Source organism: Anguilla rostrata, chromosome 12, assembly GCF_018555375.3.
Source record: "Anguilla rostrata isolate EN2019 chromosome 12, ASM1855537v3, whole genome shotgun sequence".
Lineage (NCBI taxonomy): Eukaryota > Metazoa > Chordata > Actinopteri > Anguilliformes > Anguillidae > Anguilla > Anguilla rostrata.
The window spans coordinates 6,958,400-6,985,583 of NC_057944.1; the positions used below are offsets into that span (position 1 = coordinate 6,958,400).

Consider the following 27,184-nt stretch of genomic DNA (forward strand, 5'->3'; position numbering starts at 1 on the left):
TGACACTTATTTGACATGAACTTGATTAAAGTGCGTATTATTATTAATATTATTATTGTAGATACGTAAGTCAGAAAGTTGGAAGGTTTTGATGTGAAACGTGTGTCCAGTTAGTGTAAATTATGTGTAAGTGGTTGTGTGAGTGCCAGACACTGATCAAGCACCTTTAACCACAGAGATGAACAGCACGGATGTCGATTTTAGCCATTGACATATATACATGTATATATGTCAATGGATTTTGGCCACCTGCAAACGCCGGAAACCCGTGCTGGTTCACATATCACCGGATGGTGGCGTGGCAGGTTTATGCATGGGGATTCAAGTCCTAACATTTCCTAAGCAGAATATCGCCGAGCTAACTTCCGAGATCGGTGTTAGTCATTTCATAATTTTTGTCAGACATAGTTCTAGATAGGTTCCCTATATGACCACCCACGGTAAACTCGCAATTTCCTTAAGTGATGCGCGCTCACGATGCGTAGCTGCGTTTGTGTGCATGAGTGTGAAATTGCGACCGCAACCTGCTTCCTCCCTAGAGAAAGTTAGCTTGACTGAGTGCACGCAGCAGGGCATTCTGATACCCTGATGCTTCGCACAGACGTTGGACGAAGCGAAACGGTTTAAAGAAAAGGGGATTTGAATTAGCCATCGGAGGACGGATCCGCTGGCCGTTGAGTGGGTGAGGGAGGGAGATTGTTTTCTATCTTAACAACACTGGAGGGGAGGGGGAGGGACGGAGAATGAGTTCAGCGTGTAGAGAGGCTGCTGTGTGCGATAGCCAGGACCCATCTTGCGCCGGCGCTAAGTCGTGTGCTACTAATGATATTAGCGTCAGGAGCATCGGAAACTCCTACACCTGCAGCGACAGCCAGTCGAACCAGAACCCCAAACCAACAACAGCAATGAAAGTCAAAACAGGTAGCAACTCCACGGACGTGGGGGTCATCGTTACCACTGAGGACGAACTGCTCAGGAACCCCGTAATTACTCCAGAAGACGTGCTTGGATTGCAGAATATCACCGAAAGTAAGTTTTACACTTTTTTTTACACGGCTACGACCGACTGCAGGGGCATTTTCTTAAACGTTGCTCTGAACTTCAGATGCTGACTTAACCTTGTGTCAAGTAGCTGGCTACACTACCTCCTCGTCGACAATCCTGTAAGATACTGATGATGTCAGTTAAATTAATTTAATTGCATGTTAATGTAGAATCCAGAAGAAGACGTGTAATGGCCTATTTGCTGACATTTACCATGACCTCGCATTGCTATTCAGATGGGGGCCTAACTTGCATCCGCTTCTTGTCAAGTGTTTCTCGGATGCTGTCATTTCTCGTAACGAAATTATTACACTGCGTTGTATGACTGGCCTACTGTATACTTTACAACAACTAGTGGCTGACACCTCGTTTTTTTAACTTTGTTTGGTTCATATATCAAGTTAGGCTGCGGCCAGATTTAATTTGATGGGAGATAGGCGGTAAAGGGGAAAGCACTGTTCCAAATAAAGATCCTAAGAACGAAGAGGCACACCGTATATTTAATTACTTTGATTTCTCAGTCAAGCGCTGTCGTTACACATTAGTGAAGCAGAGCTTGTGATGTCGTATCCGATTGAAACAAGGGTTAAAGTTATACATGTTAATGTGTTCAAATGAATTTGTATTTGAAAAAAACTTTTAAAATGACATGGGACATGACAAGTAAATATCTTCAGATTTATCTTCAGACTTTGCGGACACACGTCACGCGAGTGCGTGAATGTGAGTGATTGTGCGTAAATATAACAGAGGAATACAGTGGGACAGATTAGTGTGTATGTTGATGATAATGCTCTCGGTTCGCTTACATGCTAATCTGCCGGATAAAGTATTCTCAATATTGCCTACCCCCGCAGAGCCGAGTGTGGTTAGGTAACAGGTGGTACCGAGAGCATCGCGAGAGAGACTATTTAAAGACCTGCTTTAGATGTTACACAACAAACGGTCAAACAGGATGCTTTCCGTGAGCGCATTCGCCCTCGCGCAGAACAGAGGTTCTGGAAACATCACAGAGCTTTACACTCCATGGCCTGGCGCCTGCTCAGGTGTTCAGCCGTTCTAGAACACGTTCACCTGTAAGGGTGAAACTTAAAGCGAAGCCAAGCAAACTGTTTTACAGTCTGCACTTACTTCTGCTGCTTTGTTAAAGCTCCTCGTGTCCATTTAACAGCACACATGTGTTTTAAACAAAATTATATCACTATACCTAGACACCTTCCTTTGCCAGGATTCAACATTCGACACTCAGGCATTTGCTGCAGAGAACCACAGGTTCCCCCTTCAAAGCTGTTTTGTTCTGTGGTCTGTCACAGCGAGACAGGATCTGAAAGCCACAGGCTAACAGGCTGACAGACACATGCAGGCAAAGTGCACATGCAAGCACATTTATGTTCCGGTGTGCCCACACACACTCGTCTGCACAGCCACATACTTACATAGACACTTACATAGTACACACACACACACTCGCACACACACTCCACTTACTCCTGCTCACACAAATTACAACACATAAACAGACAACACACACTCACACTCAAACACACACACACACACATCCACACACACTGCTCTGTTTTGCTCAGTAACCCTTTTTTGTGCTTGGTAGATAAACTAAAAGGTAAGAGCTGGCATCCGGAAATGCCATCTATTTGTCTAAGGGCCCATTTTCTGTCTAAGGGCCTGTCTAAGGGCCCATTTACTGTCTAAGGGCCTGTCTAAGGGCCCATTTACTGTCTAAGGGCTTGTCTAAGGGCCCATTTACTGTATAAGGGCCTGTCTAAGGGCCCATTTACTGTCTAAGGGCCTGTCTAAGGGGCCATTTACTGTCTAAGGGCCTGTCTAAGGGCCCATTTACTGTCTAAGGGCCTGTCTAAGGGGCCATTTACTGTCTAAGGGCCTGTCTAAGGGCCCATTTACTGTCTAAGGGGCCATTTACTGTCTAAGGGCCCGTTTACTGTCTAAGGGTCCATTTACTGTCTAAGGGCCCATTTACTGTTTTAGGGCCTGTCTAAGGGCTCGTTTACTGTCAGAGAACTGTCCAAGGGTCCATTTTTTAAAAATCTAAGTGCGCATTTATTGAAAACTGTCCAAGGGCCCAGTTTTCGATTGGTTGCATTTCTGTTGATGACACAGAGACCTGCAGCGATGGGCAGTTTTTCATTCGCTCCAAGTACAGACCTATATCTGTAACTCCGGGCTAATCTCCTGGATTAAGGTCTATAAACAGCTACACTGCAGCTGACCATCACGGGCAGCCATTTCCTCCTGTTGGGTAGCCCTCTGGATGGGAGATAGCATAACGCCTGCGGTAAAGCCACACGTCCTCCAGCAGAGATCGCCTGGCATTGTTCTCACTTCCCACGACAGGCCGCCCGTGGGCGTTTTCTATTTTTGAACAGAGTCTGTTCAATGTAAATCGATCATATAATTTTGGAAATCCCCACACAGCAGTAATTAGCAAGTCCTCTTTAACAGAACTATGTGGAATGGGGAAATAAAAATTGCAGTCGTAGACAGCGTGCACGTCGGATCTTTAATCTGATTGGTTATCGCGCCACGTTCCCCGACCTGCTGGTCATGCCATCGGCTTGCCTCTCATCGTCAGCTATCCCAGCGTGCCTTGTGGACGCGACAAAGGGACCCCCATTGAAATGAACGGAGGGGATTATGATGTCGCTTCTTGTCGGAGGATGCGTGGATTCACCCTACAGGTCGATGCCCCTGTAAGCTGCATGGACCAATCACCACTCTGTATCCTTGCATGCCCTCGACTGGGCCACACCCTCCACCAGATTAGAGCTGCACTTGACAGTCTTGCCACAAGGAAGTGCTGTAACACGTGTTTGGCAAGAGGCTGGGTGGATTATTTACACAAGTAGGATTGTTTAAAGGTAGTCAGGCTGAATTAGGCAGTTGGCTGTCTTATTGTACATCATCTGGAAACGGAGGAGAAAATTTAGCCCACAAGAGAGCAAGAAAGTGTGTGTGTTTGTGTGTGTGCGTGTGTGCATGTGTGTGTGTCTGTGTGTGACTGTGTGTGAGAAAGAGAGAGAGAGAGAAATAGTTTGTGTGTGTGTATATGTGTGAAAGAGGGTGTGTATGTGTGTGCATGGTTGTGAATATTTGTGTGTATATGTATGAATGTGTGTGTGTCTTTTTCCTTATGTTTCCTTCTTGATTCCCTTTTCATTGAAGTATTCAGTATTCTGTGTGTACAGAAGAAAAGTGTAAAATTATTCGTGAGTGTGCCTCAGATGTGCTCTCATTTAGACTGAAGCAGTGCACAGAGCAGCTCTGATTGGTTAATGGTTTTATTCATAATGTGTACATGTGATTCTGTTCATGCCTTTTGCATACTCCTAGGTGTTTAATGTGGTGTAGGTTTTCAGTGCAGGCATGGGTGTTTAATGTGGTGGCCTACACAGATTGTGTGTTCACACCTGCTGTTACTCCAGATTGACAAGGGAGAAGGACCTGGCAGTGACATCAGCAATTGTCTCCTGTCAGTCACATGCTGTGATGTAATATGGGGAGGATCCAGTACCGTTCTGGTCACATGATCAGGGTGCCTGAGTGGAGGTCCCATCACAGCTGTGCTGTTGATTTTGAACCTGGATACTTTCTCCTGCACTCTGCTGTCCACCAATCATTCGTCACAATTCGATGGTAAATGGTAAATGGACTGCATTTATATAGCGCTTTTATCCAAAGCGCTTTACAGTTAACCCATTCACACACACACATTCACACACCAATGAAAGGTGAAAGGCTGCCTTGCAAGGCACCAATCAACTCATTGGGAGCAATTAGGGGTTAGGTGTCTTGCCCAGGGACACTTCGACACGCCCAGGGCGGGGGATCGAACCGGCAACCCTCCGACTGCCAGACAAACCACTCTTACCTCCTGAGCTATGTCGCCCCACTGGAGATGTGCTCAGTGAATATCGTGCCACACAGTCCACAGTAAACTGCTGTACACACTGTGAGTCAGATGCTACCCCATTAAGGCATTCAGGGAGAAAATGAGGGTGACTGAGGGGTTTTACATGAAGCGGTTTAGGAGTTCAGAGCTGCTTAGTTAGCTTAAACCAGCGCTGGGGCATTCCTGCAAGCACGTGATTTTCTCAGTCTCACACACACTCACACACTCACACATAGACACACACACACACTCACACATAGACACACACACACACTCACACATAGACACATTCACACACTCACACATAGACACATTCACACACTCACACATAGACACACACACACACACACACACTCACACACACACAGCTCAGTGACTTACGTTTCCACTACACCCTATTATCTTCTTCTCTCTTTCTCCTCTCCCTCTCTCCCCATTTTCGCTCTCCCCGTTGCCTGAGTAGAGTGATTCTGGGGTCAGCGCTGTTCTCTGCTCTCTGTTTACAGCATGCACGCCATAACTGTGCCCAAAACACGCAGAGAGTAAATACCAGGTCACACACAGTGTGTCCGGTAAGAACAGTAAACGGGTAGCAATTAGTGTTTCTTTCAAGCACATAAGGCTTAATTAGGCTTAACACATTTCTGGATGGTTCTAGATGCGCATAATAGTAGTAATCCATGGAGTATTCAACTGAGATGGGAAAGTAGTTGTGTCTGTCAGTGTGAAAAAAAGCATTACATTACATTACAGGCATTTAGCAGAGGCTCTTGTACAGAGCAACTTTTACACAGCATTTACACTGCATCCATTTATTCAGCCGGATATATACTGAAGCACTGCAAGTACCTTGCTCAAGGGTACAACCTGTCCTACCCGGGAATGCCATAAGCAATAAACAACGTGTTGGGTGCCGTACAGGTGGGGTGGTCTATATGTATTTGAGATATGCAGGTACACTGGGGAAGTATATGAGCTGCACGGGTCCAGGTGGTGTGCTGGTGAAGGTATCGTACAGGTGCTGCAGATTGGTATGCCTGGCTTCCAGCTCGTGAAATCCCCTTAGCGTCCTAGCGAGACTGTAACCCTCTTAGGCCTAATCCACCCGTCGCATTTTACATGGGGGTGGAGCCACATCTACGTACACATATCACCCAGCACCACCCACACTGTGGAACCAATCACAGCGCCCAAATTGATTAACCAGTCACCAAGCAGCACCCAATTCAAGTTAATTTCAGTCAGTTGAGGAAATTCATTGAAATTCATTGAACTATTTGAATATGACATTATGTGCATCTTTTATTTAATTAATTGAGTTTAAATGCATTTCCTGAATAGACTGAACTGGTTGTTATTGTTGGAGTATTATTTTGCCCTGTTAAAATGTATTTGCACTATTCTGACCTCACTCCTGGAGGAAGGGCGCGTGGTTGAGACGTGCGCTATGGCGGAGTTATTCAGGAACGCATGCTTGTTGGCAGTGTCCCTCCCCATTGGCCGAAGAGATTAGTGAACTGGAAATAACTCAGTGAACACGTGCAACTGGGAGTGATGTTTGGTTTGGAAGGGAGAAAAACCGGTGCTTTTCATAACTATAGGAGCAAGGTCTCAGATCATACGTACATACATACATGCATACATACATACATACATGCATGCATAGATACTTACATACATACATCATACATGCATGCATACATACATACATGCATACATACGTTACATTCATACATACATACATGCATGCACACACAAAAGCAGGTGTACCCAGGTACTCACATGTCCTTACATGCACAAAAGAGTGCTCGTCATGTGTATTTAATTCTCTTTTTTTGGTCTGGCCCGTCATGGTCCACGCCACAAGGCTCACCATACCCTCTGTTGCCAGTTTGGGAGAGCAGGGAAGAATGTGCTCTCCTCTGGAACAGGGGACGTCAGGCATCGCTTCTTAGCACACCCCAGGCAGGCTTGCTCAGGGTAGAGTCAGAGGAAGACTGCTCGAAGAAGACCGAATGGCGGACGAACGTTCAGGCTCTCCATCCGCCAGCGGGCTTCGCGGCCGCTTCGCGAGGTACCAGCGTCCGGGTTTGGCGGGAATGTCCCGCCCCTCAGCGGCACAGGAGCCGGCGGCGTGTCGCCCCGCAGGGTCGCCGGTGCCTGGGACCGTCCGGATTAGGGTTCGGTCGCCGTGGCGCCTGTGTCGTTCCTCGTCCTTGTTGTTTGTGGCCAGGTGGACAGATCGGTCATGTGATTCTGATTGCAGATTACCTGTGCACTCCGGGGGAGAACATCCACAGCATCGACTTCACCCGCTTCAGGATTCGGGACATGGAGACGGGCGCCATACTGTTCGAGATCGCCAAACCCCCCGTCAACGGTGAGCATCGCCAGCACTGACCCCGCCAGTCGGTCATTTGAAGATGGTGGTAACAGGTGTAGCAGGTTGTTCTGATGGAGAAAAGATGATAGTTGTTTAAGCACTGCTCGTTCAAGGGTTTTGGACAGAACAGGCAGAAGCGATGTCGGTCGATAGTTTTTGACATCAGAGTGGTCTAATGTTGGTTTCTTGAGAATTGGGGGAACACAAGCCATTGTTACTGAGTAGCAGTGTAGTGTTGGCTGTGCAGTGTGATGTGTCTGGATGTAGTAGATTGTTTGGTGTATAGGCCCTGGGGGGGGGGGGGGTGTCTGTAATTTAGAGATGGTGGTAACGGGGGTGTGTTTTGTGGCCCTCAGAGAGTGCGGGAGATAAGCGGGACTTCGACCCCAACGCAGGCCGCTTCGTCCGCTATCAGTTCAGCCCCGCCTTCCTTCAGCTGCGACGTGTGGGAGTCTAGTGATGTGAGCTTGTGTGTGTGTTGTTGTGAGGTGTGTCTGTGTGTGTGTGTTGTTGTGGATGTGTTGTGTGTGTGTGTGTGTGTGGAAGATTGTGTGTTTGGTGATGAGATGGAGTGCTGTGATGTCAGTGAGATGTGTGTGTCTGTGCATGCATGCGTGCATTCAAAAAGTATGACGCTGATCTGTTTTTTGTACAGGTCCTTGAAGGTTACAGTGATTACATTTGGAAAGCCCAATGGAAGCTGTGATTTATAGGTTAGTGTCCGCAGAGTATTCAAAAGAACAGAGATGTTTTAAGGTCTTAGTTACTGTTTCCCTGACTTGAAGTTGAATGATTAGTAGTTTCGTTTATGAATAGGGCGCCAGGTGAGTGAGGACCCTGTTTCCTGCTCTATATAGGGGCGACATAGCTCAGGAGGTGAGACCGCTTGTCTGGCAGTCGGAGGGTTGCCGGTTCAAACCCCGCCCTGGGCATGTCGAAGTGTCCTTGAGCAAGACACCTAACCCCTAACTGCTCTGGCGAATGAGAGGCATCAATTGTAAAGCGCTTTGGATAAAAGCGCTATATAAATGCAGTCCATTTACCATTTTACCATGCTCTGCAGCGTGGAGTTCACGGTTGGCGACCTGCCCATCAATAACTTCCGTATGATCGAGCGGCACTACTTCCGCGAGCAGCTGCTGAAGAGCTTCGACTTCGAGTTCGGCTTCTGCATCCCCAGCAGCAAGAACACCTGCGAGCACATCTACGAGTTCCCCCCGCTCGCCGAGGAGACCAGTGAGTCCCGTCCCTCTGCCTGGCCGCGCCCCCTCTGCCTGGCCACGCCCCCCCCTAAACCCGTCTGGCCATACAAGCACCTTCTGCATACCTAGAGATGTTTGTGTATTACACTGAATTGGCCAAGCACATTACCGAGAAGACGCGTCAACATACCACTGCTGACCAACTACATTACCCAGAAGGCACAACACTGTCCTGCCCAATTATAGTACCCAGCAAGGCACACCAACACAGTTGTATTGAATGCCGTCATTGCCCAGCGGGCATGCTAACACACTACTGTTCAAGGGAACTACATTTCCCAGAAGGCAGTAAGATGTCTATGTCACTGCACTGGTAGGCCATAGGGCCCTGTCCCTGAGCATGCTGCCGCTGTGTTGCAGTGCGCGAGATGATCCTGCACCCTTACGAGACGCGGTCGGACAGCTTCTACTTTGTGGACAACAAGCTGGTGATGCACAACAAGGCCGACTACTCCTACAGCGGGGGGGTGTAGAGCCTGGGCCCACAGCCACGGACAGACAGACGGACGGACGAGCGGACCTACGGCGGGATACTGGAGGACACACACACACACATACACACACACACACACACACACACACACACACACAGAAACACACGTACACAAACACATACACACGAAGAAACGCACATACAGACACAGAAATGCACATACACACACACACACACACAGAAATGCACATATATATACACACACACAGAAATGCACATACACACACACACACACACACACACAGAAATGCACATATATATACACACACACACACACACAGAAATGCGCTTATACACACACACACACACACACAAACACATTATACACCATACACACACAGAAATGCGCTTATACACACACACACACACACAAACACACACTCAGAAACGCGCTTATACACACATACACACGCAGAAATGCACATACACACACACACACACACACACACACACTGAAATGCACTTGTACACACATACACACACAGAAATGCACATACACACACACATACACACACATATATACACACACACAGAAATGCACTTGTGCACGCATGCACACACAGAAATGCACTTGTACACACATGCACACACAGAAATGCACTTGTGCACGCATGCACACACAGAAATGCACTTGTGCACACTCAGGTGTGAACACACACATGCCCACAGAACCTCTCTGAACACGTCCACGTGCAGCGGCAGACAGGCTGTCCTTAGAGAGAACCGTTGGGCACAAGTGGCATTGTGCACAAACCCTGTTCTCTTTTCTCTGGCCAAGGAAAGGGGATCTTGTTAAAGAGGCAACTGGAGGGTAGCCATGCCTGTTCATAATCCTTCTAGAACATTCCACGGAGCAGGATATTCAGTGAATGCAAATGTCCCCTCCAGTGTACACATTCCTGTTTTAAGCGGTTTTGTCCACAAAGCCCTGTTTGGCTTACTGATGTATGGGTGAATGTACAGTATGTGTCTGTTATATCTAAAGAGGGATGGGAGAGAAGACATGGCACTTGTAATGTCTTTAACGGGGAAAAGCAAGACATCAGATTGTATTTGCTTGATGGTTGTGTCCTCAATTTTTTTACTTCTCAAAATAAGTGTTTTAGGTATAAATGTTTCTAACAGATCTTATGCCCTAATTTACGTTCCAGTAATGAGTTATTAGTTATTAAGTTTCTGAGTTTGAGTAGGAATTATTTTTCCACGTTATGAGCTTGCTTTTGAAGGGCTGAAATTTCTGTAATGTAGTTTGTTTGGAATGAAGAACATGTTACTGATTTTGGAAGTGTTTAGACAAAGACTATGCTTAGACAGAGACTTTAGTCAAAACAGCTTCATTTGTAAAAAAAAATGTCATTACTTTAAAATTATTTTTTAAGAATATGTCAAAGTTTTGGACTGTTGAAATACCTACCAGGAAAAGAAATAAAATATATCTTTATTTTTTCCAAATTCTCGCTTCATCCTTTGTCTTTTTTTGTGGAAGAAAAAGAGACAAGACTCCTCAGAGAAGAGAGAAGTCTGGTCAGTGAAAGACGTACAGCGGCGTGCATTTTTTCTCTGCGGTAGTCTACTCTGATTGCTCGTTTTTTTGTTGTCCGATTGGGTTAATAAGGAAAAACAATGTACATACAAGACACTATGAAAATAATCTTTTTTTTTTTTTTGTCTGGTAGTTTAATAAGCAAAAAACACTGTACATACAAGACACTATGAAAATAATTGATGCTTTCTTGAAAAAGTATCACTATCGAGAGCCAATTCAGTCACAACTGGTCGGAACATTTTCTGTTCACCGTGAATGCGGAACGAATCAATCCAAATAACTATGCTGCCACCTTGTGGAAGGCTTAGCCATTGCAACTACTCCATCTTGATGCAGTTCAAGAAATAAATGAGATTCATGATTTCAACACAGAACTTAGCTTCACCGCTCATTTTCAACGTCTCATTTTCCACTGTTTGCCTCAGTCACAGTTTACGCACCCATATCCTGTGAGGAGACCATCTGTGATAAAACATACAACATCCTCAGTTAATTTCTAATGAAAGTGGAATGAAATTTGATCGTATGGGTATAATCAGGAATCTGCGTGTTTAAACACTCAGATGTGTCCTCTGAGCCTGGGGGTGGAGTTGAGGGTGTGGTTCCAGGCTGTCAGGGTCTGAGGGGGCAATATTTAGCTGTGCGGGGTGGGGTCAAAGGTCACGGCAATGCGATTGGTGTATTTGCAGAAGTGGACAGGTAGCCTGCCATGGACTCCAGTGGCATGGAAGTTTGACTTTCCCCCTCGCTCCCAAACACAACCCCCATCCATCCACCCCCCCCCCCTCCGTTTCATGGGCAGCAGGGGGAGAGGGTCCCGGCGTGGTTGGGTGGGGCAGGGCTGGCTGAAGTCGGCACGAGCTGCAGCGAATCAGGGGCTAGGCTGTCATTTCTTAACTCCTCCCACAGGTTACCTGTGAAACAGACCAGGAAGAATATTGTTAAGGTTTTAAAATGCATCTGGAGGGGTACTTTAAACGGTCACTTACTCAAGGATGGTGTGCAGTGACAGACACAGTCGGCAGGATAGGGTTGTTCAGAACAGCTCTGGAGGATGTGTAGTTCAGACACAGTCTCTGTGCAGGATAGAGTGTGTCAGTGTGTAGTTCAGTTAGTCGGTACGCACGGCTACGTGAGCTGGGATGAGGTGTCAGTGTATTCAGAGGTAGTTCTGTACAGCTGTGTTCCCCTCAGTGCAGGTAGCGGGGGTGAGGTGTCAGTGTGTAGTTCAGCGCGTAGTCTCTGTCAGCTGTGTTTGCGCACGCACTGAGCATACTGGTGGGCGTCGTGTTAGTTCTGCGTAGTCTCTGTGTTTACGCACCCTGCAGCTGCAGGTCGGTGAGCGTGGGGTTGAGGGTGTCAGTGTGTAGTTCAGCGCGTAGTCTCTGTACAGCTGTGTTTACGCACCTCCTGCAGTCTGCGAGGGTCAGTGTAGTTCAGCGTGCTCTGTCGTGTGTTAGCACGAGCTGCGGTCGGTAGTGGTAGGGTATGTGTGTCAGCCGTAGTCTCGTACAGCTGTTACGCCTCGCTGCAGTCGTGCGTGGGTGGTTCAGTGTTAGTCAGCCGAGCTCGTACAGCGTCGCCCGACTGCAGGTCGTGGCGTGGGGTGGTGTCGATGTCGCTGCAGAGCTCCCCGTCCATCAGCAGCTCCTGCATAGTTCTGGGGCGGCAGTGGTGAGCCTGCAGGGCGGCGCTGTAGAGCGGGGTCTGAGCGGCCAGCGGCGACTCCAGGGCGCCTCCTGCCTCCTGCGGAATCCCAGAGGAGGGGTACGAGAAGGGGGGCGGGGCTTGGCTTTGGTGGGAGTGGCCAAAGGCGTAACCTGGGGCCCCTGGCTGGGAGTGGCCGAAGGAGGGGGGCGGGTCAAAGCTGGCCCTGCCTCGTGGGGGCGGAGTCTGCCCTGGGGTGGCAAGGTGGGCGGGGCCTTGGAGGTGGCTGGGGCAGGCGAAGTGGGAGGGGACAGGTCTCAGGCCGTCAGTGTTCTCCCCCAGCAGCCGACCAAGTTCCTCTGCAGGGAAGACAGGCACCCGGAGACAAATCTGAGTACAGCTGACTGAATCTGCTAAATACAAGAGTACAGCTGACTGAATCTGCTAAATACAAGAGTACAGCTGACTGAATCTGCTAAATACAAGAGACAGTATAAATCTGTAATACAAGTGAGTCATGAATCTGCTAAATACAAGAGTACAGCTCCTGAACGCAATACAGAGTACAGCTCACTGAATCTGCTAAATACAAGAGTACAGCTCACTGAATCTGCTAAATACAAGAGTACAGCTCACTGAATCTGCTAAATACAAGAGTAGAGCTCACTGAATCTGCTAAATACAAGAGTACAGCTCACTGAATCTGCTAAATACAAGAGTACACTCAGATCTCAATACAAGAGTGAGCTCTGATCTGCTAATCAATACGTCATGATGTAATAGAGTACAGCTGACTGAATCTGCTAAATACAAGAGTACAGCTGACTGAATCTGCTAAATACAAGAGTACAGCTGACTGAATCTGCTAAATACAAGAGTACAGCTGACTGAATCTGCTAAATACAAGAGTACAGCTCACTGAATCTGCTAAATACAAGAGTACAGCTCACTGAATCTGCTAAATATAAGAGTACAGCTCACTGAATCTGCTAAATATAAGAGTACAGCTCACGACTGCTAAATACAGAGTAAGCTAGATCTGCTATCAGTACACTCACTGAATCTGTAATCAGAGTACGCTCACTGAATCTGAATACAAGGTAGAGCTCACTGATCTGCTAATACAAGTACAGCTCACTGATCTGCAATATGAGTACGCTCATGATCCTGGACCACGGCCCAGTGTGCTGTACTCACGGGCGGCTGTACTACTGGGCCGTATACTGGTGCTGCCGTACTAACCTGGCCAGGCTGTGTACTAACCTGGCCTGTGTGCTGTACTAACCTGGCCAGGCTGTGTACTAACCTGTGTGCTGCACTAACCTGGCCTGTGTGCTGTACTAACCTGGCCTGTGTGCTGTACTAACCTGGCCAGGCTGTGTACTAACCTGTGTGCTGCACTAACCTGGCCTGTGTGCTGTACTAACCTGGCCTGTGTGCTGTACTAACCTGTGTGCTGTACTAACCTGGCCAGTGTGCTGTACTAACCTGGTCGGACCGTACTCACCTGTGTGCTGTACTAACCTGGCCAGGCTGTGTACTAACCTGTGTGCAGTACTAACCTGGCTGGGCCGTACTAACCTGGCCTGTGTGCTGTATTCACCAGGCTGGGTCGTACTCTCCTGTGTGCCGTACTAACCTGGCCTGTGTGCAGTACTAACCTGGCTGGGCTGTACTAACCTGGCCTGTGTGCTGTATTCACCAGGCTGGGTCATACTCTCCTGTGTGCAGTACTAACCTGGCCTGTGGGCCGTACTCTCCTGTGTGCAGTACTAACCTGGCCGGGTCGTACTCTCCTGTGTGCTGTACTCACCTGGCCGGGCTGTGTACTAGCCTGTGTGCAGTACTAACCTGGCCGGGCCGTACTCACCTGGCCGGGCCATGCTCTTGCGCACGGTCAGCGGGTCTTTGCGGCGCCACTTGTGCAGCTCCTCCTGCATCTTCTCCACGCGGGCGGGGTTCAGCGCCCAGAGGCAGCCCTTCCGTGAGGCCCCGCCCCCGGCCCCGCCCCCGCTCCGGTTCTCCACCTTCTCAAAGCACTTGTTCAGAGACAAGTTGTGGCGGACCGAGTTCTTCCAGCCATCAGGGGCGGTCTGTGAGCCAATGAGAAAACAGGACGTGTACTTGATTCAGTTAAATGCGATGATATCAGCTTGGCCTTTTATATGGCACTCTAAGCTGCATTTTCTCCCACAGTGCCTTGCAGCCCCTGGCTGGCCGCCTGGAAGGAGAAACAGAGATGAAAGTGCAGAGAATAGCGTCAGGGGGCTGCAAAGGAGTGTCAGCACCAATCAGGACCATTCATTCATCCATTATCTATACCCGCTTATCCTGGGCAGAGTCGTGGGGGGTGCTGGAGCCTATCCCAGCGTGCATTGGGTAAGAGACAGGAATGCACTCACCATTTACTCACACACTCATACCTATGGGCAATTTAGAGTCTCCAATCGGCCTACTTGCATGTCTTTGGACTGTGGGAGGAAACCCACATGGTCACAGGGAAAGGCCCAGGCCGCATTCGAACCCAGGACCACCGTGCCACGTAGGATGATGTATCTGCGTGTCAATTTCTAAGAAAGTAACTGCAGTTTCACAGTGTCGGTGGTTTCTATAGCGAGATGAGATATAATTAAGGTTAAGCAATTAAATGTTATTTATATCATGTGCAGTGGTGGCATGATGAGTCATGTTAATGAATTCTCAGGTTTTTTTTATGGTATTTCTCCTCCCGGACCACGCCTTCCCTCCCGGGTGCCTGTGCCTCGTATTTCAGACGTTTGGAGGGCGGCCACGTCCCAGGACGTGCCGGGCGAGGGAACACCTGCCCGCCCTGCATGCGAGCGCCAGCAGCTGCTCCCGGCGAAGAAAGGTCCCATTCACAAAGGTTACCGTAACAACCTGCTCGGGCTTTGATCAGACAGACACCTGCCGTCGTTCTCCTCAGTTACACTCGGCAGCTGGGTGTCTCCGTGACGACGTCTGGCTCGCGCTCGGACCACGAGAAATCTTTAATCCGCTCATTAAAAAGCAATGTGCAGTCATGTAGGAAGGTTTCATTTGCTCTAATCCGGCCTCATTCATTTTCAGATACATTGACTGCAATTCGGTCATCCAGCCATAAGGTGGCGACATAGCCCCCTCACCTGCCACCTGTTGAGCTTTAACAATCCTTCTAACACTATTATCTTTATTAGACAATTAAGGTGGAATCAAAATGGGTAGGCAATGGGATTGTGTAGCCAATCCGATACATGGTGAATGATTAGGTGAGCAGACATGAACAGTCCTGCGGGACTTTGGCAAGAATACTGAAATTAACACCACGACTATTTTAAAAAAAGGTCCAGGGATCTTGACACCAGTGATTGTCAGTTTTACGTCTTGTCCATAGACATCGCTAGACTATCTCTAGATTTCCCTGGGCAGATGACACATTATGTGTGAGGCAGCTGTACCATGAAGAGGGGACCATGGAAGCTCTACTCTTCATGCCAGTCATTCTGAGGTCATCAAAACCTCTGTTTTGGAGCTTTTTTTTCTTTTGGTGACATATCTAAATGTATATTTTGAACCTCAGACAATTAAATCCCAGCAGATTCCAACTGCCAGCCTCACATAACACACCTGCCTGTGTCAGACCTCTGTCTGTGCAGCACCCCTGCCTGTGTTACACTGCCTGTGCCAGACCCTTGCCTGTGCTACACTGCCTGTGCCAGACCCCTGCCTGTGCTACACTGCCTGTGCTACTCTGTCTGTGCTAGACCCCAGCTTGTGCTACACTCCCTGTGCGAGACCCCTGCCTGTGCTACACTGCCTGTGTCAAACCCCTGCCTGTATTACACTCCCTGTGCGAGACCCCAGCCTGTGCTACACTGCCTGTGCTAGACCCCTGCCTGTGCAGAGCGAGCTGCCACGCAGCCGCTGTGCACTCTTGCCTGGTCGCAGTGGACACACAGAGTCAAGCCTTAACGGGTCTCGCCAGCGGCAGCACAGGTCTGTCGTTTGGCACAGAGCCCTGCTGGCACTGAGCTGAGCATTAATCATCCTGGAGCTGTGTCTCTCTCTCTCTCTCTCTCTCTCTCTCACACACACACACACACACACATACACACCAACACACACACATACACACACACACCATACACATGCCATACACACACACATACACACACACACGCCATACACACACACACACACACACCATACACACCATACACACATACACACACACATGCCATACACACCATACACACACACATACACACACACATGCCATACACATGCCATACACACACACACACACACACATGCCATACACATGCCATACACACACTACACCATACACACCATACACACACACATACACACACACATGCCATACACACCATACACACACACATACACACACACACACACACACACGCCATACACATGCCATACACACACACCACACTCACTACACATCCATACACATGCCACACACACACACATACAACATACACACCATACACACACACACACACACACACACACATACCATACACATGCCATACACACACACACACACGCCATACACATGCCATACACACACACACACAAATGTATTGCTATACTTGTGAGGACTTCCCATTGACTACATTTATTCCGTAACATCTAACCCTAACCCTAACCCTAACCCTAAGCCTAACCCCAACCACTACATGCCTAACCTTAACCCTAACCTTAACCTAATTGTAACCCTAACCCTAACCTTAAGTCCTAACCCTAAAACAGCCTCTTGAACTTGTGGGGACCAGCAAAGGTCCCCACCTTCCGTAATTTTCCTTATCATTCTATCCTTGTGGGGACATTTTGATAGTAATACATGTCCACACCATACACATCATACATACCACACACACACACACACCATACACGCCATACACATACACACACACACCATACACACACACACACACACACACACACCATACACGCCATACACACACACACACACACACACATGCACACACCATTCATGCCATACACACACACACACACACCATACACGCCATACACATACATAAACACACACACACACGCACGCACATACACAGACATGCTTATATGCACGCACGTATACACATGCATATACACACCGACACACACACACACACACAGTCTCACAAACTAATAGGGATGATGTTCCCTCAGCACAAAAAACAAACCATATATAACATAACAAAACAACATAACATAATGGTGAGAACAGGCCATTCAGCCCAACAATGCTCACCATTTTCCTAACTGTGCCTAGTACTCTAATTACCTACAGAATACATGGTATCTAACACCATATCAAGCCTGGTCTTGAAAATCTCAATAGTTTCTGCCTCTATTACATGACCTGGCAGGCTATTCCACACATTGACCACTCTGTGTGAAAAGATTATTCCTATTGTCTGTACAGAATGTCCCCTCGTTGTAGTAAGGGAATTCAACCTGAAGAATCTCTTGTAGTTCACTTTGTTGATTGCTTGTATGAATTTAAAAGCCTCAATCAAATCACCCATAAGTCTCACTTTTACTAAGTTTGGAGAGGTTAGGATCTTAAGTCTTAAGCTTTTATCTTTCATATCAGGAATCAATTTGGTTGCTCTTCTTTGAACTTTTTCCAGAGCCACGACACATGTACGCACAGGCCATCAGGCCAAAAGAGAAAGGCTTGCACAGACCATGGAGAGTAAAAACAGTATTTTCTGTGTGATTATAGTTACTGCACTGCGACTAATGCAGCTGACAGCTATACAAACCCAACACAAACCCAGCACAAACCCAACACAAACCCAGCACAAACCCAGCACAAACCAGCACAAACCAAACAGACACCCAGCACAAACCCAACACAAACCCAGCACAAACCCAACACAAACCCAACACAAACCTAACACAAACCCAGCACAAACCCAACACAAACCCAGCACAAACCCAGCACAAACCCAACACAAACCTAACACAAACCCAGCACAAACCCAACACAAACCCAGCACAAACCCAACACAAACAGGACCAGAGTGTCCGTCGTGGCCAGGAAAGGATGCCCTCCAGTTACTATGAACTGGAGGAGAGAGCATAAGAGAGGAGTTGAGGAGGAGAAGAGCGGAGGAGAGGAGAGGAGAGGAGGAGAGGAGCGCTCCTCCCATCCTACACAGGGGTACAGAGGAGGGCAGGAAAAGAGAAGAGGTAAGAGGAGAGGAGATGAGAGGGGGAGCGGAAGAAGAGAAGTGAGGAGCCACGCGCGCTGACCTTGAAGTAGGGGAAGTGCTCGGTCATGAAGCCGTAGATCTCGCTGACGGGGAGGCTGCCCGTCCGGCTGCTCCGCAGCGCCATGAAGATGAGGATGCTGCGGAGAGACGAAGGCTTTGGTCACACCGCTCGCCCCGCACCGCGGGGCGCTCGGCTTTCGCGCCGTCGGACGGACCACGCCCACGAACCCCGACTATTCTCCGCACTTTCAACTCTGTATCTCCTTCCAGGCGGCCAGCCAGGAGCTGCAAGGCACCGCGGGAGAAAATGCCACTTAAAGTGCCATATAAAAGGCTATGTTGATATCATCATCGCATTTAACTGAATCAAGCACAATGGACTAATAAAGAGGGGATGGAAGGCACTGAGCACAGCTTACAGGATGTTCACAAGCCTCTGTTCCGTGATGAGATGTCTAGAGATTCACAGAATGCTGGGATAGGCTGTAGGCATAGTTATTGTACATCCAATGTCAGTTAAACCACCGTTAATTGTCAAAGTTTAGGAATGAACCTCCGTGCGTCTCTGGAACTCCGTTTCCCAGAGTGCTTTTCACCTTCAATAAACCCAAGCATAATATCACCTGAAATTAGACTATATACCTGCTGTCAAAAGTTCTCTCTTTATAATCAGAGGCTATTGGCTTGCAAGTACTGTTATAATCTTCAGTTATGGCCAAGGGCTTTTTCATACCTAGTTCATTTTACTGTTTAGTGTGACCATGTTTACTTGTAGGAGTAGATGGGTTTGGGGTAGGTGAGTTTCATGTTATGAGTATGGTTGTGCAGATGTATGTTTTTACATGTTATGGAGTAATGGGTTTGGGTGTAGAGTGTATGTAGGTTTGTGTGACCATGTTTACTTGTAGGAGTAGATGGGTTTGGGGGTAGAGTGTGAGTAGGTTTGCAGAAGAATGTTTACCTGTAGGAGTATATGGGTTTGGGTGTAGAGTGTATGTAGGTTTGTGTGAACATGTTTACCTGTAGGAGTAGATGGGTTTGGGTGTAGAGTGTATGTAGGTTTGTGTGAGCATGTTTACCTGTAGGAGTAGATGGGTTTGGGTGTAGAGTGTGTGTAGGTTTGTGTGAGCATGTTTACCTGTAGGAGTATATGGGTTTGGGTGTAGAGTGTATGTAGTTTTGTGTCAGCATGTTTACCTGTAGGAGGTAGTGTATGGGTTTGGGAGCAGTTTCCGAAAGTGTAGAGTGTTAGTGTGGCTGTCCTGTCCTGAAGGGCTCCCGTTGGGGGAGGCACTGTAAACTGTAGCCGGACTGTCCAACTGCCGAAAACATACCTGCTGGAAACTGAGAGATAATGGACATTATATACACACACACACACACATACACACACAGACATGAACACACACATACACACACACACACATACAAATCAGCCTTTCAGTGCAAATTCTTCTTTTCAATGTCAGACAATAACGCAGACTACAGTTTATAATATAATAACAGAAAAAATAATATTTAACAGAAAATTACAGAGAAGCCTCCACCACCACATAATATCACATCTGTCAGTATTTGTCCACTCTTTCTTTTCTGCACCCTACTCCCATTTTTAAGTCTTCCATCCTTCCAATCAACAAACAAGTCACGGCTGTGTCCTCCCATCAAAAGTTGTTACCAAAAGTGTCAATGACGTTATGTCAGAATCCTTTTCCTTCAGAAGCGACTCTAACATTCAAACAAACAACTACCCACACACACCTTAGCAGCCTTGCTGATTTCTTTGCCATGCGCATCTAAAACAGCATTCCAAAACACGTCAGTGTTTTTTTGCTACGTGTTTATTTTTCCGTGGATGATCACCCCCTTTTTTTTTTGCTAGCCAAAACAAACTTGTCTTTTTTTCTGGGCCTAAGCACAATCAGGTTTGGCTTTGGTTTTGAGGTCATGTTTGAGCTTCATAGCACTAATGAGTTTGGCAATGCATTGCACACACTCATAAAAGTATGGCTCTCTTTGATTTGAACAGCGCCAAAACATGCTGTCATTATTGTTGTACATTGTACATTTTGATCCTGGCATCCAGTGTTGATTATTTGTTTCCCAATTGGCTTATGCAGTGAGCTCCATAATGTTTGACACAAATACATATTTTTATGATTTCTGAGCTCACCAGTGTTCTCTTTCTTCTCAATGATGTTCCAAACAGTTGGTTTTGGTAAGCCAAAGGTTTGGCAAATGTCTCTGACTCTTTTTTTTTCTTATTTCTCAGCCTCATAATGGCTTCCCTGACTTTCAGTGGCATAGCTCTGGTTCTCATGCTGACAAAGGGCAGTAACAGACTCCAAATGCAATAAAAAGGCTGGAATCAAAACTAGATACTGAAAGCTCTCTTATACTTGCACCAAGGAAGCAAATTAATACACCTGACTAATCATAAATACCTGTGACGCCATTTGTCCCAACATTATCATACCCTGACATGCGGGGACTATTTATATAAAGTTCGTAATTTCTACATGGTGAAACCAAAATGTCTCAAAATACCTTTAAATAAAAGCTGACTATGTGCCCTTTAACCGTATGCAAATTGTTTTATTACAAATCTTAAACTGTTTGAGTACAAAGCCAAATCAAGAAAAAATGTCTATGTCCCAAGCATTATGGAGCTCACAGATTGTGTTTTTTTTTAACAGAGTTTTAACACACTACAGAGAGAGATGTCACTCCCAAGAACAGGCCGCCCAGCCTCATCTTACCTGCTGCAAGGAATGCTGGGAAGTGTAGGCACCGTGGATGTGGGAATGGCTTTCTGGGTATTTCGGCTGTGCTCCCTAGGGCAGATGAAGGAATCGTGCTGTAAGGGTGGCGTACACTAAAAGACTTTTCTCGCTCGTTGCGATGTCGAAAGTTTGGATGCCCTCTCACACTTAGAAAGGTTCAGATTGTGACAACCAATCTGATGACAGCATAGACGAGACAAGCTCCCGTCCAGATCAGATAACGCCACAGTCGGCAAAGCACCGCGGGCAAAACGTCCACCTCCTGATTGGTCAACGGGAATTGAAACACAGATTTGGCTCTCACACAGAATTCAAACCAACTGTGTCAAATCTTTTTTTGATACGTCAACCCGTTGGATCGGTTTGGAATGGTCTCTCATACCTTGCGAGTTTAAGACTTTCTTATGATTTGGTCCCAATCTGAAAAAAAAAAATGATCGAGAGGCCACAACTTGTATAATGTCCGCCCCGCCCCCCCCCCCTTTGGACTGCTGCATCAGTCTCTCTCTGTCCGTACTTCTGTCAGTCTGTCTGTCTACCAGAGCTGAATCCAGAATGGACCGAGTGCTTCAAGATGCATCTAAGGATAAAGAACAACACCCACCACCACCCCCCCCTCCGGGCACATGCTGCTTCCTACCCTTCCTCTGGAGGGCCGTATACATTCCCTGTATGGGTCCCAGGCTCTCTGCTGCCCCCCTTGGTCGGGGTGGGTATGTGCAGCTGGGAGTGATTCCGGTTGATCCATTCCCTGGAAGCACACGGGGTGGGGTGGGTGGGGTGAGGGGCGGGGCTGGGGCTGGGGGTAGGGGGGCGGGAGGCGAGGTTTTGCCCCATCGCTGTACTGCCGTTGGTACGGGTGGAAGTGCCCTCTTCCCTCGTCTGTGGTCGCCCCGTCCGCACTGTGTCTCCGGCCCCTCTCCTCAGGACTGTCCTTCAGCCTGTGGGGGGCGCTGTCTCTCACGGGGAACGCGGCTGATCCCTCCCTGATGCTGGTCTTCACATGCTGTCGAAAACAGCGTTCAACGGCAGTTTATTGAACGGCTGGTTATTAAACAGAGATCCACAATGAACCCAGAGTCTCTGTGGCACTACACCGGTGGCCTCCAACCCTGGTCCTGGAGAGCTACAGGGCCTGCTGGTTTATGTTTTCACCTTAAAATCAGCAGCCAATTGAGACCCAAGACACCAGGCGAGTTGAGTTAACTGTGTAATCAACTGCTCTAATTGATTCATGAAGTACAGAGTCACTATGAAAACCAGCAGACCCTGTAGCTCTCCAGGACCAGGGTTGAAGACCATTGTATTACACACATCGACTCTGCTCGAGGCAGAAGGCAGGCAGCATGTGTCTGAATACCATGCGCGTCTCCAGGGAAACCGTGAAACCACACCCACCGCAGGGTCCAAATGACCAATATAGCACTAGGGGTTTATTTGGGATTCCAAGAAGAAATCAGGCTTAAAATCAGTTGTCTTTCAGAGGTTTTGTACAGTGCAAACTACTCGTTTAGGAAGTATGCTGCTTGCTGATGTAGGCATGTGAGATTCAACATGTCAAATCTTGAGTTAAAGACAAGGCAGTTCTCTCAGGCAGTACATAACTTGTCATTCATCTATTAACTGATGTGAACTTGCGTTGTCTTTACTCAATAACATTCAAAGATTTTTCGATGAAACGCCACACTCTTGTCCGCTGTGTCTGTATTGATCCAAAGTGAGCATTATGTAAGACATTATGTGTGGCATTTTGCACGGTGAGTGTAAACTACATCGTCGAGCGCGGAGTCTTTGAACGAGCGTCAACTTTGTTGTTTGAGCAGAGTGTCTGTCTCCTGCTGTTTTTTTTTTCTCTCCACAGAATCCATGAAAGCAGAATATCTGCAGTATACATGCCCTAAAGGCACGTAGGTCATATTTATTTGATTAAGAGATTTGCTGTGACACATCTGATCACCGGGAGCCATCATTAATTAATCCTGCCGAAGACGTGATTAATGACAGGATGAGGCTCCAGGGGTATGTTCCCTGAAAAGACACTCCGAACCCAGGTTCGTGTCCTCTCCTAACATGCAGACGAGGGAGCAGCTGTTCAGGAATGGGGGAGGGTTCCTGAACACCGCCTAGTGCTGTCAATCACCATGACTCACCGGGGCCAATCAAGTCAGCGCCCTCCATATCAAAAGATCTACACCGACAGAAACCACCGAGCCTCCGATAACAGAGAGTGGGGTTCCGGAACTTTCCCCGCACTCCCTGTTGTGGTCTGACGCGGTGTAGCTGGTGGGGCAGGTGTTGTACCTGTGAGGGTTCCATCTGCAAAGGGGGTGACACCTGGGGCTCAGAGTCCACCTGGGGGGGCACGGGCGGGGTCCGGCTGGCCCCAGGGGAGACGGGAGGGCCCGAGGGCTCCGCGGACATGGTGCGCAGCTCCGCGCCTGGAAGAGAGGGGGGGTCCCGCACAGGGGGGTCCCACAGATGTTGGACGATCAACCGCAGCACCTGTAATGGTTGAGTAGTTCAGTTCAGTTCGCCTGGTTTTGGGCATATTTCACCTTAAGATCTGATCCAAAGCCCATCCCCCCAGACACTCCTCACAATGTCGGGGGGGTGTTGGGGTGGGGGGGGTGGGGGGGCAAGCAGTCTTGCCTGTTCACCACTCATGATACTGTTACCCTGAAGCTCACTGCAATCTGCTGAAAACCATGACGATTAAGTCATCTCAACACCTGAGCCGGAGGTGACCCGTGTGTGCGTTTGAGAAAGAGAAAGAGAGGAAGAGAGAGTACGTGTTGGGATGTGTGTGTGAGAGAGAGAGACAGAGAGAGAGAGAGAGAGAGAGAGAGAAAGAAAAACAGAGAGCATGTAACAGAGGTCTTCATTGGTCTTCTGAAACTCAAATACTGGCACCCGATCTGGGCAGGTCAGAGTCTAAAATTCACAGCTTTTTCTTGGGTGTGGGTTGGGTCGGTTACGCTTGCTAAAGCATGGCTGGGTAAACTGGATAGGCTTCTCGGGCCTGTGTGAAATGATGTGCTAGCACATGGCATGCTACATCTCCCACCTTGCTTGTGTGCAGCAAGACGTCTCTTTTATAGGTCAGCTGACACACCCATTTCTTACCTTCATAATTCCAGGACTAGTGAGATACTGTTGGGGAAATATGTTGTGACCAACAATGTCGGCTGATGGATTAATCACAGTTGGTTAATTATAGTACCGCGAACAATGTCCCAGAGTTAGCCTCCAACGTCGCCCACAATACACACTCAGTGGCCACTTTATATGGTACACCTGGTCACAAATGGCTTGTCGCAACAAATCATGTGACTGCGGGGAAATATAAAAAAACATGCAGACACAGTGAAGAGGTTTAGTTGCTGATCAACCAAATATTAGAATGGGCAAGACACATGATCTAAGCGACTTTGATTGGTGTGGTTGTTGGTGCCAGATGTGATGGTTCCAGCATTTCAGAAAGAACTTTCCTCCTGTGATTTGCATGCACGACAGTCAATAGAGTTTAGAGAGAGTGGTGCGAAAAACAGAAAAAGCACCTAGTGAGCGGCAGTTCTGTGGGCAAAAACACCTTGCTAAAGAGAGAGGTCAGAGGAGAATGGGCAGACTCAAGCTGACAGAAAGGCTGCAAATGCTCAAAAAGCAGCTGTTTAGCACAGTGGTTGGGCTACAGCAGCAGAAGACCATGCCAGGTTCCACTCATGTCAACTAAGAACAGGAAGATGGGGCTACAGTGGGTATGTGATCGCCAATACCTGATGATTGAAGATCAGCTGGTCTGACAAAGCTCGATTTCTGCTGCTATGCTGATGGCAGGGTCAGACCTTGACGTTAACAGCATGAATCCATGGGTGCAGCCTGCCTCAACTGTGCAGGCTGGTGGCAGTGGTGTAATGGTATGGGGGGAAAGGTTTTCTTCACGCACATTAGACCCCTTAATACCAATTTCAGCATCATGTGAATGCCACAGCATGCCTAAGCACTGCTGCTGACCACGTGCATCCCTTCATGACCACAGTCCACCGTTCTTCAAATGGACACCTCCAGCGGGATAGCGCACCATGTCACAAAGCACACATCATCTCAAGCTGATTCCATGACAAGAAGGCACTTTCAGTTTACTGCAGTGGCCTGCGCAGTTCTGCATGGTGCCATTGAGTTAGCATGACCAGAAGGATGTAAGGAATGTTTCCAGCACTAGATGGCAAAATGGGGTCCTGCCCAGTATTAGATAGTTGTGCCTAATAAAGTGGCCTTTGAGTGTACTGGATCAACTTGGGCACATCTGTAGGCCTCTATAGATGTGTATAATGCTATAACTACGGTACAGATGTGTATAATGGTATAGCCCCTGTATAGAGGGGTATAATCAAGATGAGTTCTGGGACGTCTTAATGCTCAAAGATCTTCAGCCACCTGACAGTTTCCCCCCAAAGCTTCACTGAAAACGTCTGCAGTTTCACCAAAGGCGAGGAAACTCAAAACTACGATGACACATCCCCCTGGGCGCGATGTGCGTGTTGAGGTGCGATGTGCGTGTTGAATATCGGAGCTGAATCCTCAGCTTTCATGTCCATGCAGCCCCTCGCCCCCCTCCCCCCACCCTGCCACCCACCCCCTCACTCTACTGAGTGATATCTGAAATGAGCTGTGAGCTCCTGCTTCTCCATTTCAGCCACGGCCGATCTCGGGAAGTCGCTTCTCGTTTCTCTTTCTGTCGGATTTGTACGCGGACGCGCAGTCTAAGCGATGACAAAAGCGCGCTTGTGGCGGAAAAACGTAAACGCGGCACTTTTTGCCTAAGCTGGCTGTCTCTTTCGGGCGGCGGGGGGAGGGGGGGGGGGTCGATGAGCCTTACGGCTAACGGCTAACTGAGCCCTGCAGGGAGTTTCCTGTCGGACATCTCCCTTGCGGCGTCCGTGTGAAGAAGGGAACCACTGCCATGTCAGGGACTGCACAGACATATGTGGAAGAGCAGGAAGCGTAGCTTGGACACACAGAGCAGTTTGTTTCGTTTGGCTCGTGCTGATGACATCACTGATGGTCAGTGGCACTAACAGTAATGACGACGATGACGTAATTCAGGTTGCTGATCAGTTTCATTCTTTCATTCTGAGTCATATCCATAAAAAAAAAAACATTTTCCCTTTAAAGTTTTACTTCAAATATTTCATGCTTTCAGAATTTTTCAGGTTTACAAGAAATGTTTTTGTTGATATTAAAGGGAAATTTTAATCATCCTTCTGCATAAGTATAAAAAAAACTGTCATTTATAGTAATACCTTTGTGACATTCATATTATTAAATACACCTCTAATGTAAATACACTGTGTATGGCATCCCTCTATGTACTGCTGTTTTAAATAGCCAATGCACTGCAGCCTATGGTGGGTTTTAAAGTGTAGACAGTTTATTGACGTGAGGATCCTCTTCTAGACTATGAGGATTTTAGGGGTCCTTGAAATTACAAATATTTGGGAAACCCTGCCTTCAGTAAAGTTCTATCACCATCAGAAAATAGACATCGCCAGCAGCAGCAGCTGCAGCATCATCATCACCATCTTCATCATCTGGCCTCATGAAAAAATATTGGTCTGGACCCTGTTCTTAATAAAACAAAGCTGTGGGCCCTCAGAATCGTCTTCACCTTTCACCGCACTACCGAATGGCTCTGATCATCATCATCATCATCATCATCATCATCATCACCTTCTCTGTCTCTCCATTCAAATAGACCAGTCCAGCAATACAGCTATATCCTCACCTCTCAGAGCTAAGAGAGTGACATTGTCATCATCATCACCACCATCATCTTCATCATGATCATTATAACCTCCA

General features: G+C 47.7%; 2 protein-coding genes across 2 annotated transcripts in view; one reads left to right on the forward strand and one right to left on the reverse strand.

The window, feature by feature from the left end:
• Window positions 1–349: 349 nt before the first annotated feature.
• Window positions 350–10,559, forward strand: unc119a (unc-119 homolog a (C. elegans)). The gene is made up of 5 exons (XM_064301809.1): window positions 350–1,029; window positions 7,236–7,349; window positions 7,709–7,808; window positions 8,416–8,588; window positions 8,975–10,559. Exons 1-5 carry the CDS (start codon window positions 744–746, stop codon window positions 9,085–9,087), a joined length of 786 nt encoding a protein of 261 aa, XP_064157879.1. The 5' UTR covers window positions 350–743; the 3' UTR covers window positions 9,088–10,559.
• Window positions 10,560–11,422: 863 nt separating this feature from the next.
• The window catches only part of foxn1 (forkhead box N1), a 16,808-nt gene continuing 1,046 nt past the window's right edge, over window positions 11,423–27,184 (reverse strand). Inside the window, exons 2-11 of the mRNA XM_064303254.1 lie at window positions 23,630–23,830; window positions 21,969–22,334; window positions 21,305–21,379; window positions 19,804–19,889; window positions 19,315–19,446; window positions 18,586–18,682; window positions 14,171–14,393; window positions 12,271–12,659; window positions 11,975–12,017; window positions 11,423–11,567 (exon numbers count right to left, since the gene is read on the reverse strand). Of these exons, the coding sequence (XP_064159324.1) occupies window positions 11,446–11,567; window positions 11,975–12,017; window positions 12,271–12,659; window positions 14,171–14,393; window positions 18,586–18,682; window positions 19,315–19,446; window positions 19,804–19,889; window positions 21,305–21,379; window positions 21,969–22,334; window positions 23,630–23,749 (1,653 nt within the window). The 5' untranslated portion in view covers window positions 23,750–23,830 and the 3' untranslated portion in view covers window positions 11,423–11,445. The remainder of the gene's footprint in view (window positions 11,568–11,974; window positions 12,018–12,270; window positions 12,660–14,170; window positions 14,394–18,585; window positions 18,683–19,314; window positions 19,447–19,803; window positions 19,890–21,304; window positions 21,380–21,968; window positions 22,335–23,629; window positions 23,831–27,184) is intronic.

Coding starts and splice junctions, on each gene's coding strand:
- unc119a (XM_064301809.1), top strand. CDS start 744: ATGAGTTCAGCGTGTAGAGAGGCTGCTGTGTGCGATAGCCAGGACCCA. Junction 1,030..7,235: donor ATTGCAGAATATCACCGAAA/GTAAGTTTTACA, acceptor TTCTGATTGCAG/ATTACCTGTGCACTCCGGGG. Junction 7,809..8,415: donor CTGCGACGTGTGGGAGTCTA/GTGATGTGAGCT, acceptor CATGCTCTGCAG/CGTGGAGTTCACGGTTGGCG.